The 14,118-nt window shown below is 43.0% G+C and overlaps 1 protein-coding gene across 4 annotated transcripts in view; it reads left to right on the top strand.

Moving 5' to 3' along the window:
* Positions 1 to 13,591, top strand: part of RELCH (RAB11 binding and LisH domain, coiled-coil and HEAT repeat containing) — a 216,282-nt gene extending 202,691 nt beyond the window's left edge. For 3 of the 4 annotated variants that reach the window (XM_066579173.1, XM_066579175.1, XM_066579172.1), the window contains one exon: positions 6,860 to 13,591. In XM_066579173.1, coding sequence (XP_066435270.1) covers positions 6,860 to 6,980 — 121 coding nt within the window. In that variant the 3' untranslated portion in view covers positions 6,981 to 13,591. Of the gene's footprint in view, positions 1 to 6,295; positions 6,413 to 6,859 lie in introns of all 4 variants that reach the window. The other variant, XM_066579174.1, reaches the window with a different exon arrangement.
* Positions 13,592 to 14,118: the final 527 nt, after the last annotated feature.

Raw genomic sequence — 14,118 nt, 5'->3', positions numbered from 1 at the left:
CCTGGGCACGGACGCTCTCTCTCACCCCTGGGATTGGGACCTAGCGTATGCCTTTCCCCCTCTACCACTAATCCCGCTTCTGCTAAGGAAATTACTGCAGTCAACCCTAACAGTAATTTTTGTAGCACCATATTGGCCCAAAAGACCGTGGTTCCCCCTCCTGAGATCCCTGTCAGTGGGAGAGCCCTTCCACCTTCCAACAAGACCGGACCTACTGTCGCAGGGCCCTCTTCTTTACCCGGAAGTTCACAAGTTCAGGCTTACGGCCTGGAGCTTGAGCGGGTAAAGTTCCTAGGAAAGGGTCTTTCCCCTAAGGTTATTTCCACCATTAGCGAGAGCCTTAAACCCTCGACACACAAAATCTACTCCAAAGTCTGGAAAAAATTTTCGGAGTGGTTAGGCCAGGACATCCAGCAGCTGGATCAGCCAGACGTCCGGAAAATCTTAGATTTTCTCCAGGCGGGCCTGGATAAAGGTTTGAGTCCGAATACGCTCAAAGTCCAAATTGCGGCCTTGGGGGCATTCTTCGATCTCGCGCTAGCGGAGCACAGGTGGATTAGGAGATTTCTTAGAGGGGCGAGCAGATTACATCCATTCACACGGGCCACGGCACCACCCTGGGATCTAACCATAGTCCTTCAGGCCTTATGCGACCCCCCATTTGAACCGATTACGGATCTATCCATCGCCTGGCTGACATACAAGGTAGCCCTGCTTGTGGCAGTTACGTCAGCCAGACGCGTGGGGGAAATCCAGGCCCTCTCACGAAGGGCCCCATATATGACTATCCACCCGGACAAAATAGTTTTTTCTTTAGACCCATCCTTCCAGCCTAAAGTATTGTCAGATTTCCACAGGGGCCAACCAATAGTTATTCCAGCCTTTTGCCAAAATTTCAAAAATGCAAAAGAACAAAAGCTCCATAATATAGACGTCAAAAGAGCGGTACTAGCGTACCTCGAGGCAACAGAAAGTTTCAGGAAGTCTGACAAACTTTTCGTTCAATTTCAGGGGCAGGCCAAAGGAAAGGCCGCTTCTAAAGATGCGATCGCCAGGTGGCTCAGGAGAGCCATCCAGGAGGCTTACAAGGCCAAGGGCATCCCCCCTCCAGAAGGATTGAAGGCCCACTCAACGAGAGCGGTGGCATCCTCTTGGGCGGAGAGAGCGCACGCATCGATTGAGCAAATCTGTAACGCAGCCACATGGACTTCAGGCCATACTTTCATCAAACATTATAGGCTGAACTTTAAATATAGTCAGGACGCATCCTTCGGTAGGAAGGTGCTCCAAGCCGTAATCCCTCCCTAAAAAGCCCATGCCACTTATTTGGTATTCCTCCAGCGTATGCTGTCATGATGTCATGGGGAAAACGGGAATTTTTTCTTACCGATAATTCCCTTTCTGGAAGACATCATGACAGCATACGGGCTTTTTTCCCCCCCTTACCAACATGGTTACCCTAGTTTGTCCAACACATGAGGTAATGTGTATGCTTTAACTTTGTTTTCTGAGGTGTGTGATGTCAATAAAAACACACCTTCTGGTTAAGTAACTGGTCACTGTGGTCATTTGGAACGCACTGGTGTTGGTGGAGGGGAGGTGCTTTTTATATTCTGCCTCTTCCTGTCCCTTCAGGTCAGCAGGTGAGCAACCTCCAGCGTATGCTGTCATGATGTCTTCCAGAAAGGGAATTATTGGTAAGAAAAAATTCCCGTTTTCACATCAAAGTCCAATTGACTTGACTTTTGCGTTAAAAAAAGCACGAGAAAATCGCAAGTGGCAGTCATGGTTTTTGCGTGAAAAAGCAGCACTGACGCTCAAAAATCACATTAAAAAATATTCAATTTTGACGCGGCGATATCACGATCGCCAGTGTGAAGGAACACGGAGTCTTGATTGTCAGAAATATACGTGAAGGTTAATAAAGATCAGCGCCATGACAACCTTTTTCTTATCTCTGAATGATTCACTTGATAATGAAATGTTTATTTTTATTATTTCAAGTAAACTCCGCTTTTAGATTTTCAGCTTAAATTCAATTTCACTCGTTTTGTGCGGTTTAACTGAATTCTTTTACTTGTCTTGTTTACTACATGGTGTGCGGTTTTTCTTAGTTAGAGGAATCGCTCTGCTATAGTTAGATCCCCGCGTCAGGGATGGATGTGATTACAGTGGGTCTCATTTAGCAAAACTCTGACAATAAAGGTGTTTTTACATGGAACAATTATTGTTCAAACGGGCAAAAGTGAATGATCATCATTCTGTCTGAACGCGCGCCAACGACCAACAAGAATCCTTCGCTTTTTGCTCATCCATTTTCTTCAGGCGTAACATTTGTTGGGTCGTTCACTTATTGTTGGGGTTAAGCGGCGCTCGTTCAGTCCCTCTCAATGCCTTATACCGTAAATGTGAAAGACTGAACGGTTCTCCTTTGAACGAGTCAACAGTGTATTTGCTAAACGCGCTGTACGACTAGCGGTATATGGGCAGCGAGTGTACTGTGCATGCCCGCATATCTCAAACACGTGCAGTGTGACCTTTTTTTAAAAACAATTCCCCGCTCTGTTTCATAAAGGAGGTTGCACATGAATCGACGCCCATACGCAATGTATCGTGTTTGGACAATGTTTCATACGCTGCCCATACAAAAGTATAAAGCTCACGCTGCATAACATGCAGAGAAATGGAGCATGCTGCGGGTTATTTCTCGCTTGTATCTGCGCACTGTCTACACACATGTGCATGGATCAATGAAAGTTCATTGACTCATTAACTGCATAACACATGGCTGTGCTACGCATGCGTAATACGCGGTGATAAACCGCCTGTAGACACAAGCCCTATGATTGGCCCCATTGTCTATAGCGACTAATCAAAGCTCAGCTTTCATTTTTACATGGCAGTTTTAGAAATGAAAGCGGAGCTCTGATTGGCTGAGTAACGAGGACAGTCTTATTTAGGTAAATGAGGCCGTTTAATATCTGCCATAAAGATGACATTTTAGTAACTCCAAAAATGATACTGTGGGACCTACCGGTAGATTAGTGCTGTTAACCTAAGAGTTGTCACTTCTGGGTTTAGAAGCAGCGATTTGATTACATGTAATGGTACGCTTTTGTTTTTCACTGCGGTTTCTTGCATAGGCTGACTTTATTACCAGATATGAGGACTAGTTGTCAGTAAATCTGTGTAGTATTTTATGGGGAGGTTTATGCAAACTACGTATTGGCCAATCTGCTTGTCTCCTTGAGTAAAAGCAGATATAAAAGCATAGATTCTCTACGTTCCATGTGATTGGCCTGCTATGTGATATGAGCATTACTGTAGAAAACAGAAGAATTAAGAGTATTTTCCTGAAAAGGGAAGTTCCCTTAAGCCCCTTGTTGCTTCCCTCCCTCTGGCTTCCTCTTTTGACTAATTTCTTCCAGATTTCATTTGAAATGGTGTCTTACGATGGTCCGAGGCGAACAAACGTGAAGCATAAAAACTTTTATTTTGGCATGCGCATTGAAGAAAACCTTTGCATATTTAGATTTTAACTGGCAAACTTGGGTCCTGTTCATCAGCTGGCAAAACCTTTGTAAAGCTATCCTCCGCTAGACTGAAGGATCTGCATTTTCACGTACAGCAGTATTCAGATTTTTTGTTTTACACATTACAACAGTGCAGCTAAATCTACAAGATGTAAGCGCCAGATCATTCTACATCACACGTGTCAAACACAAGGCCCGCAGCCTCATTTTATGTGGCCCGCCAGCTATGCAACAATCTAAGGGCTGTTTCACGGGTGTAGAGATCTTTGGTCAGCCATGTCACGGCCACAATGCGACCTAAAATCACGTGAATGAGAGGCAGCCATGAGCGAGTCACAGCTGCATCTCCCGTCCATTCTGCTGTTCAAACGGCCTGGTCTGCCGAGTATACTGCATTCACCCTCTCTGCTCCTTAGCCGGCTCTCAGCAAGGGGTAGGGGGGCTAGATGGGGCGGAAGCTGGTGTGCTAAGCTCCTGCCCCCTCTCTGCACCTTGTCAGCTGCCAGCAATGAGAGGCGATGGGGCGAGAGCTTAGCACACTAGCTCCTGCCTCCTCCCACTGCAAACAGAAGGCAAGGGGCAGAGAGGAGGAAGGAGGGGGTGGGAGTTTAGCAGACGCACTAAACTCCCTCCCACCTCCCTTCTCCGGCAGCTCCCATAGGAGTCTATAGGAGCCGCCGCTGTATTCCGGTGGTGGGTCAGTTACCACTAGGGCCACTATGGGGTCACTTTTATTACTGGAGTCACTGTTACTGGGATTACTCTGGATGTCACGGTTACTACTGGGGCCACTATGGGGGCACCTATCACTACTGGGGACACTATAGGGGTCACGCTTATTACTGGAGTCACTACTGGGGCCACTATTGGGGTACCTATCACTACTAGGGTCACTTACTATTGTGGCCACTATTACTACTGCGGCAACTATGGGGGTCACTTACTACTGGGGTCACTATTACTATGCTATCTTACAATTACAATTGGCCCTTTGAAGGCAACCATAAGGCTTATGTGGCCCCTAATGAAAGAGTTTGACGCCCGTGTTCTAGATAGTTGTGGATTGTGAGCGTGGCCTTTGACCTGTTTGTTTTTGAAAGTTTCTTAATGGATATCTGTATTTTTACATTGGAACATGCATACTGAACCCCAAATAAAGCACCCTGAAGCCTCAATTATGGCATTAAACAGACAAATCCTTCTTGCATTATTCTTTTAATCACCTTGTTTAACTTGTATTAAATCAGATGTATGTGGGGCACTTTCTTTTTGTAGAACTCAAATTTTAAAAAAGCCCTTCATTATCACCTCATTTTACATTGGGCTGCATGGTTTCCTGTTTGGTCTTTACTAGTGTTGAGTGAACTGAACCAGTAGAACCCGGTTTCAGGTTGAACTTTGGCACAAACCCAAACTGAGATTTTAGCAACCTGCAACAGGGCTCTACTAGTTCTGAGTACTGGTGTATAACGCTAAGCTGTAAAAACCCTGTCTAACGCTCTTAGAGGGCTTTTATGACTCTTAAACGGCGTTCTACACCAATTTTAGGGATGTTGGCGAACCTCCACCTTCATTTAGTGAGTAGGAGTTATGTCAAACATACACCGGTGCTACAGGGATACTGGTGATCACTTGTATCACACAACTGCAGAAGGACTCTCCTGGCGCTCAGATGTGGGTGGATGCCCTTTATTTTTTCGGTGCAGCATGGTGGAGCTTTTATGCTGGATATGTTTTACATGAAAAAGAAATAAAGAAGTTTTTTTTATCCACCCACCTCTTAAGTGCCGGGGTTGTCTTTCTGCAGTTGTCATACTGGTGAACGTCCAGTTTGCTCATCACTAATCTTTACATATGAACTTATTTACTTGTCAGACTTCAACTTTTAGGTAATAAAAAGAGGAACCAATTTAGAGGTTGCAAAGCTAAGTACTCTGAACCTGTATCACAGCATACGTGGTCCTTACAGCTACATACTTGGATGCTGCAAGCTGTGCCTGAAACTCCACCATATAGTTCCTCTATATAACGCCTTGTTATAGATATAGGCAGTGCTGCTGAGGGAGGAGCTTACCATGGAAAACAAATTGGAGCATGATTTATTAATTCATAGGAGGCAAATTAGACAGTATGAATCCATAGGCTTGTATGAAGCTGTAGCTAAAATCACACTTTTTCCCCCAAGATGTGGAAATTATCCTAAATAGAACATTTCATTGGGAGAGGGGAGTAAAAATGTTAGGAGGGAGGTTACAACAGAATGGAACATTTTCATCCTGTAGCCTTTAGCAGCACCCTAAATGCAGACGGTAGTCTATAAAATGTTATGGTCATCCAAGTGTTTTTTGAATGTCTCTTTATGCCTTCACATGGTACATGGGACTTTATAGAATTGTTTCCTTTCTAAAGATCTTCTCAGATTAGGTACATTTTTGGAATGTCATGCTGTAGACTTCTTCCATATGATGACTTCCAGCATGGAGAGATGTCTGCTCACAGTAGTTTCTCTGTACAATATTGTCTAAAGAAATTCTTCTTCTGGTGTATGGTCTTAATAACTAAACCCAAACGTTCCAGATTGCTGATGGAGCATGTCGATACAATACTGGAGAGTTAAAAGCTGGCTGAGAACATTCTTCAAATCTATTGAAGTGCCGTCATTCCCTGTCTTCTCCCAAGTATTCTCCGTTTCCTTGTTGCCCTTACTGAATTGCACTTTACCTCTTTCTCTCTACTCTCAGCTTTTCTTGCTCTCATTCCAGAATGCTCTCAGCTTGTCTTTTTCCGGCCAATCTGTTTTCCATGCCGTCGTGTGCTCGTGCTCCAACCTGGAACGTTTGGTCTCTGTCCAAGTCAGGAGCTGAAAAGAAGGGTTAGAAGTGAGTCTTTCTATACAGCTTTATATACAACTTTTATGTTCTAGATCAGACCATTCTCTAATCATTGTGTTGTGCTCAGCTCTCCAGTGCTAGGGGACAACATCTTCCATTTAAAATAGGGTTTGTCATGACATTGGCCAGCCCTGTGTAATCTGTCAATGTTAAGAGGGTCTGTGGTGATGGCTATCAGCATATTGCGATGGCAAACAAAGCTTAATTTTAAGAATCTCTAATAATTGTAGAGTGTAAGTCTTAAGGAAGCCTTGAAATATTTTGAAGAACACTGATGCAAGTTAAGAGTCTGGGACGTCAGTAGACCAGATTGTAGAGTCCATAATGCTTCATTCAATATTGGGTCTTGTCTAAAGATGTTTTTATTTAAATGTGTCTTTCGGTTATGGCTGTGGTACTACATACACTTATCATTTGTGTAATTCTTTCTTTTAGTTCCATGTCTATCGCTGCAAGCCTCGTGAGTGAAGATACAAAGACCAAGTTTTTGAACAAAATGGGCCAGTTGACGACATCTGGTGCAATGTTAGCAAATGTTTTTCAGCGGAAGAAATAAATGGCTTCCTGCTAGCCAATAAAACACTAAAGATGGACCACTTGCTCCTCGTACTTGAAGTACTTGCCTTTTAATTTGATTTTTTTTTCCCTCCTGTCTTGCATTCTTGTAATTTATAATTTTATTGAAACTCCAAAGATATTTGCACTTCATTAGTATATCAGCATGTCTGTTGATTTGGGAGTTACTACTGTAGAAGTTCTTTCAGCAGGATCTTTAGCCTATACCATGTCTCCGTTCTGTGTTGTCTATATTTTTTTTTTATACATAAGACGAAAATATATATATAAATATATAGTGAAAAAGTATTTTTTTCTGAAAGGAATATTGGCGGTTCTGTTATATACTGCACACACTGCAATGGTACTTAAATAATGTAAATTAAATTCATTGTCATGAAGTAATAAAGTGAGAAATTGATATGTATTTAAATTATGGGTTACCGATCAGTTTATTTTCGAGAGGAGAGCCAGCCAGCGTTACCCTGTGCCTTTTGGATTTTTTTCTTGAGTCCATGGTAGAAGAATAAGCATAAGAAACTCTCACACACAATCAGAGCCTTTTTTACAATTCCTTATGTGTCTTTCTTCTTCTTTCCCCTTAGTCTTGTCTTCAGACGTGGAGTGATACCAGTATGTCATTGTAGATTGGAATCTTGATGAGCCTTGATTTTAATGGGAACAAAATACTGTAAATTTTTTTAATGTCCTCTTGAAAAAAAAACGTAATTCAATATTAAACAGTTTATCACTGACTGTTTTCCTATGGTTTTCCTTCACGTCAGTATTTCAGGTAGTCTTCGTGTAACGGCCATACTGACATTGCGTTGTCAGGTACAGCCAGGATCCTGACAACCTAGAGCGGCACTATACAGGACTATTTCTCTTGTTTTGCTTGAGCCTGAAGGAGCGCAAGGAATCCGTAATCAGTGGGTCTGTATGGAGGAGGATGATCCGTAGATTGACCGAAAATCGATCTTGATTTGAATTGAATTTTTACTTAAAGTGAATGTCCCCCATTTTGCTTCTCTAAATCCTAAAATATATAAAATTAACCAGCACAGGATTTTGCAAAGTGTACCTGCAATTTGAAGTGCTCCTCCATCGTTGCTATGTGAGGCCATCTTCAGCTGCGGAAAGGAAATGGCCAATGGGACAGGAGTGCTCCAAAGTAGAGCAGGTACTCTTAAAGAGTAATTGAAGCTCCTGTTTTCCTGATGCACAACTCTCTAAATCTTGCCTTTGACGGATTTAAAAGATAACATATGGTCTGCCTGCAGCCACCACTAGAGGGAGCTAACGGTATACAGTTATACATTGAACGCAATAATAAAACCATATTCTGACAGCTGTTATGCTGCCCATCTATGAAATCATTGTGTCTGCAAGTTATTTGGAACTTTTTGTATGACAAAAACAGCCTTCTAATAGTTAAAACTTAAAACTTCTTATCAGGTCAGTTCTTTTGTCTTATTAGTGTAGTTACTATGTATTGCTGGAATTCAGCAGTCTGTGATTTCATATACCTCCCCAATTTACCAGATTTTTAACGTCCTGGAACTCTGGACAGAAAAGGTTCTGGAGAACAGAGCTGCCAGCCCTCAGTTGATCAACAGCTGACGTATATTGGCCATGATAAAGAAAAAATGTTTAAATAATTATACTGGGCAGTTTTTGTATTTTTTGGCGGTGACCATGTATAGGAAAGCGCTGTCTGCTGCACTTTCCCATACAGTAATAGTTATGCTGTACGTGCCGCCCTGTAAGCATATATATCTATATTACAGTCAAGTTCGGCACTATGGAACAATTCCAGCAACCTGATTGGCTGTTTGGCTTGTCTGATTCAACATGATTGGTTAGTGCCAAACTTGAGGGTAATCTAGATATATGCGCCCTGTAAGAGGGCCTATTGGTAATGTTGAGCATATGTGCCCGAAGCCTTCCTGGCCCATCCATGAAATGTGTTCACTGCGTGACGTAAACACATCCTTATTGCCTACTAATGCCCTATGCAGCAATAAGTCCTGGAATAAGTTGAAACCCTCAACAGATGAAGTTGCATTGCTGCAATATCCTTCCTAGACTGTTTTCAACATTTGGATGTTGTGATCTGAGAAGGGATTGTGCATGAGTGACTCTACCAGAGCGGGATGTGCAGTCAGTTCGTGCTGATGCCACATCAGTTGTTCTCTCCTCATCTTGCATACAGTAAATGGAAGTCCTGCAAGCATTTCCCCAGAATTATCTGCGCACCTCTAAGGACTTGTGCACACAGCAGAGACTATTGCGTAGAGACCATACTGCCACATAGAGCCACGTGGTCCATCGTCTGCTGTATGTGTGGAACTGTTCTCCCCAAATAGGATGGAGCACGAAACTGCCTTATAAAATCGGAATATATAGTGCAGTTGACTCTCCTTGGCAATCTATGGAGACCCCTATTAAGACTCAGTATACAGAGCCCAAATGCAGATCTGTGTATGAGGCCCTAGTTCAGTTAATAGGATGTTAGTGTTAGTCTGAATAAAGTACAGAACACCTCTGTCTAATTGGGTGGGGGGTCGGGGTTACAGATTAACTTTTAAACATTGCAATGTCTTTTCTGAATTGTATATTTAGCTGGTTACTAAACTCCAAAAAAAAAAGGAAACACTTAAATCACACATTGAATCTTGATGAACGGATTATTTTAAAAAAAATCTTTACCGATGGTTCAATTCATTAAGAACAAAAGGACATACTGCAAGTCAGCGGAAACCCAAATTATGTTAGAGGATGTGGCCCCAATGACGGACTAACTGATTCTGGTGTTCTCTGCCGAGTGCCACGATGCTAGGCTATAATCCCAGATTCCACTACAGGACATCAGGCCGTTATGCCACTTTCATGGAGTCTTTCTGACTGTTGAGTTAAAACATGCAGCGGTTACTGGCAAGATCATGTGATCATTGTCTGCCGCATGAAAATGCAGCCTAACTGCATGGATTGAAATTTTTGAAGTTTAGAGGACCACTCCTGTGAAAGCGTTCACGTGGTCCACCACACCGCAGGTTCAATTCTGGAGGTCTTCTATTTATATTGCGGTCACTTCTATGTAGTCCAGCTGCCTATCTGATGCTTATTAGACACCAGCTTGATGTTGAGATATTTACTTTCACATCAATCCCATGATGCATCAGCACAACATTACAGAAGCCTCTTGAGACTGTGCTATCTTTGCTGCAGGGAAACCGCTGCCATTACCATTCTATGACCACAGAATTCAGAGTTAGAAGGGACCGGCCCCCTGTTCAGTGCAGGATTTACTAAATCATCCCAGACAGATGTCTGTCCGGCCTTTGTTTGAACACTTCCATTGAAGGAGAACTCGCCACCTCTCGTGGTAACCTGTTCTGCTCATTGATCACCCTCACTTTCAAAGGTTTTTTCTAATATCTAATTTGTCTCCTCCCTTTCAGTTTCATTCCATTGCTTCTAGTCACCTAAATATGCTACAGACCATAAGTATACAGTCAGGAGGATGAGCTGACAAGATGTGTGATCATCTTCAGTAACTGTGATAGGAGTGTTTGTGTCCCCCTCTAGGCAGTTTCTGTGGTGGGGTCCATATAAGGGTATCATACAGATGTTATGCTGATTGAGAAACTGACTAGAAACTGAACACACAAACCCAAGTAGAGCTTGTCGGAAATGAGATCACATGATGACCTGAGGAGGAGTCCAGGAGTTTCCAATAGAAAGAAATAGTTAACCAAGGTAATACTAGTTGACTTGTATATAAAGGGGGCATAGCTACATAATGAATTTAACGTGTATCCATTTAAGTGACCTGGGGCTATACTGTGAAGTTAGTGTTCTCTTAAAGCAGCCCTCCAGGCCTGATGTACACTGTGTGTATTAGAATGCATTGGTGTTCTAAGGGCCCATTTACATGGGCCAATATATTGTTCAGATGTCTGCCATCAGCGAGAATCTGAACAATGATTCAGTGAAAGTGCAGGCACAGAATCCACGTCAAATGATTGGTTTGCTTATAGTTTGGCCTTCAGTTTATGCATGCCGAAAAATTTGAAGACAAATTGGTCTGTGTAACATCTATGAACCATTGTCTGTTTACCATCAATGGAGGTGGGTGGGCCACAGGGTTTCCGGGAGAGAGCACACACGGGCCTCTGAAAAGAGTGATTTGCAATAGCGGTGTGATCTTCACCAGCAGGCACCACAGGAACCAGGGAGCCGATATATAAAAACACCTCGCCTGGCTCCGTCACCTCCACTAACCGCACCATAGCTTATGCTTTTGGTGGTTACAGGGAAGTGACTGGTTCCCTTTTAAGGAAAGTTGCCATTGTGTATGTTCACAAGGCCCCAACCTGCTACTATCATTAGAACGGACTGTTTGACTCCCTGAACTGCCCTTTTTGGATCACTCTTTAATCCCTACATCTGTTGCCAGCTGTAATGTCTTCACCATTTCACTTGGGAATGTTTTTACCACACCGTGGATAGTATCAAATAGAACTGGGCTTATCAATGCCACAACTATTTCATAGACATGCTGACAGGCTTAAAGTATAATGTGTAAATCTAGAATGTGTGAAGGACATTGAAGCAGTAGGCATGCTTACACCCGCGGAACTCTGACATCACACGTTCAAAATGACTGGCATGAAAAGAAGTTATGGCAAAAACTAATACAAATGGGTCATTCATGATTAAATGTTTTAATTGGCTTCAAAATCATTGGAAATCTTAGTGTATAATGTCATTTTGGAATATATATGCAAACCTGCCTTAAAACCACCTTGTAATATTGTGTACATCCCCCTCGTACCACATTAGTACGGAAGGCAATACAGTTGCCTTGAAGTGGCTTGGTCTGCAGCACTGTTTAGCTGGTAGATGATATACCATCCACATGATGCCAGGACCCAAAGCATTGCCCGCAGTATCACATTTCCTCCGCCCGCTTGCCTTCTTCCAGTGCATTCTGGTGCCATCTGTTTAGTGTCACACACCAGTCTGTTCAACTGATGTAAAAGACAATATATGATTAGACCACAGGCCGCCTCCTTCTGCTGTTTTGGCCCAGTTTTGCTGCTCACGTGCCCATTGTACAGTAGATGCTTTCAATGATGGGTGGTCAGCATAGGCACTAAGACCAATCTGCAGTTAGAGCCAGCATTAATCTTGCAGTATTTTGTGCTAAAACAGCTGTTCTGTGAGATGGGACCAGATGCCTGGCCGCTCTTAAACGCAGTAATCTGTTTTGGGCACCCATGATTCTGTTGCTGGTTCATGTGTTTTCCTCCTTTAGGGCTTCATGTCCACGGGCAAGTCGGATTCCGCCCGCAGGAGTCGCCGATCCTGCCCGCGGCCAAGGATAGATAGATATATATCTAATTTTTTTAAATTTTTTTTTTTATACCTGTCCAGGTCTTCTCCCTCTTGTCCGAATCAGTCCAGGATCTGTACAGAAATGGAGCATGCTACGATTTTTCGGGACCAGAAGGTCCACAAATCAATTAAAGCATGCGGATTTGATTTGCGGACGCCCATGCAGCCTTATGGGTCGTTTTGATTTGGGGGGGCCCGCACAGATTCCACAAATCAAATCCGCCCGTGGACAAGACTACGTTTGGTAGGAACTAACCACAGCATATGCTGACCACCCCACAAGGCCACCTGTTTTGTCTAGCAATCATAATTTGACCCTTGGCAATGCCGGATTCTTACACTTGCCCATTTTTCCTGCTTCCAACAAATCAACTTCATGAACGGACTGTTCACTTGCTGCCTAATACATCCCACCCCTTGACAGCTGCCATTGTCACAAGATAGTCCATGCTGTTCATCTACCGGTCAGTGGTTAATGAGATGACCAATATATATGTATATAATGTATATACATAAAACCAGTTTCTTATGTATATTTCTTCTCTGATCTAGTTGATGGTGCACTGTGTGTATCTGATGCATAAGACTGTTCTCCCTAATAAGTGTATGGGTAATAGTGAAAGTGTTTGTCACATTAGGTTTAAAGACTGTCACCATCTTTTTGTACCTCTGAGGACTGCATAAGATAGTGACAGTCACACTGATTGCAGTGAAATGTCTCCTGTGCAGTAGTTTCTGAGAAACTTGCCTTTTTATTAGAAGTAGCAGGTGCATGGAGGACTACTTAATAGTAGTCCTGAGCAGCAAGCTAGCTCCACCCACCCTCCAGCCAATGATAGACAGCTCTCCACTGTGTATAGCCAGAGAGCTACTAATCATTGGCTGGTGGGTGTGGCTAGCCTGCAGCTCATGAATATGTAGGACTATTTCTGTGTCTGCTACTAATATAATGCAAGCTTCTCCAAACCTACTGCAAAGATACATTACAGACCTATCAGTGTGACCGGCACTACCTTGTGCTGCTCTCAGCGAGGACTGCAAAAAGACGGTGACAGATTTCCTTTAATGATTTCGTTTTTGACACTGTGACTTAACTATACAGTATTTGTGAATTGTGTGTTGTATATGTGTGTACATTACCTTGTATTCATATATGGAAAATTGGCACAAAGCTTTTCTCTTTCAATTAAAATGACATTTTCTTTAAATTTACATGGTTATTTTATGTCTCTTTTCTGGTCAGGACTTGTTTATACATATTACTAGTAATAGGAAATTTATAGTCCCAGTGTTTCTGGTGGTGCAATGCGCCACACAGCTGTGCTACTTGGTACATCCATTATGATCCCCACACATTACACACAGCTTTGCTACGGGATACATGCATTATGATCCCCACACAGCGTGCACATAGCTCTGCTACATCAATCCTGATTCACACACAGCTCTACTACATCCATCTTAATTCCCACACATTACACACACAGCTCTGCTACATGGTACATCCATTATGATCCCCACACATCATGCACACAGCTCTACTACATCCATCCTGATTCCAACACAAGAGAAACACAGCTTGGCTCCTCCCACAGCAGTGACCTCATCACAGGTCCTTTAGCTCACCACTCTGTGGTGGAGGTAGATCGGTGTCTTCTGTTAGGACCGCTGAGTTGTGTCTGAGATAACAGTTTACATAGTATGTAAGGCCAAATGAAGACAATGTCCATCTAGTTCAG

Source organism: Eleutherodactylus coqui, chromosome 9 (assembly GCF_035609145.1).
Source record: "Eleutherodactylus coqui strain aEleCoq1 chromosome 9, aEleCoq1.hap1, whole genome shotgun sequence".
Classification (NCBI taxonomy): Eukaryota; Metazoa; Chordata; class Amphibia; order Anura; family Eleutherodactylidae; genus Eleutherodactylus; species Eleutherodactylus coqui.
The sequence above is the reverse complement of the archived record's forward strand: the minus strand, read 5'-3'. Positions and strand labels throughout refer to the sequence as shown.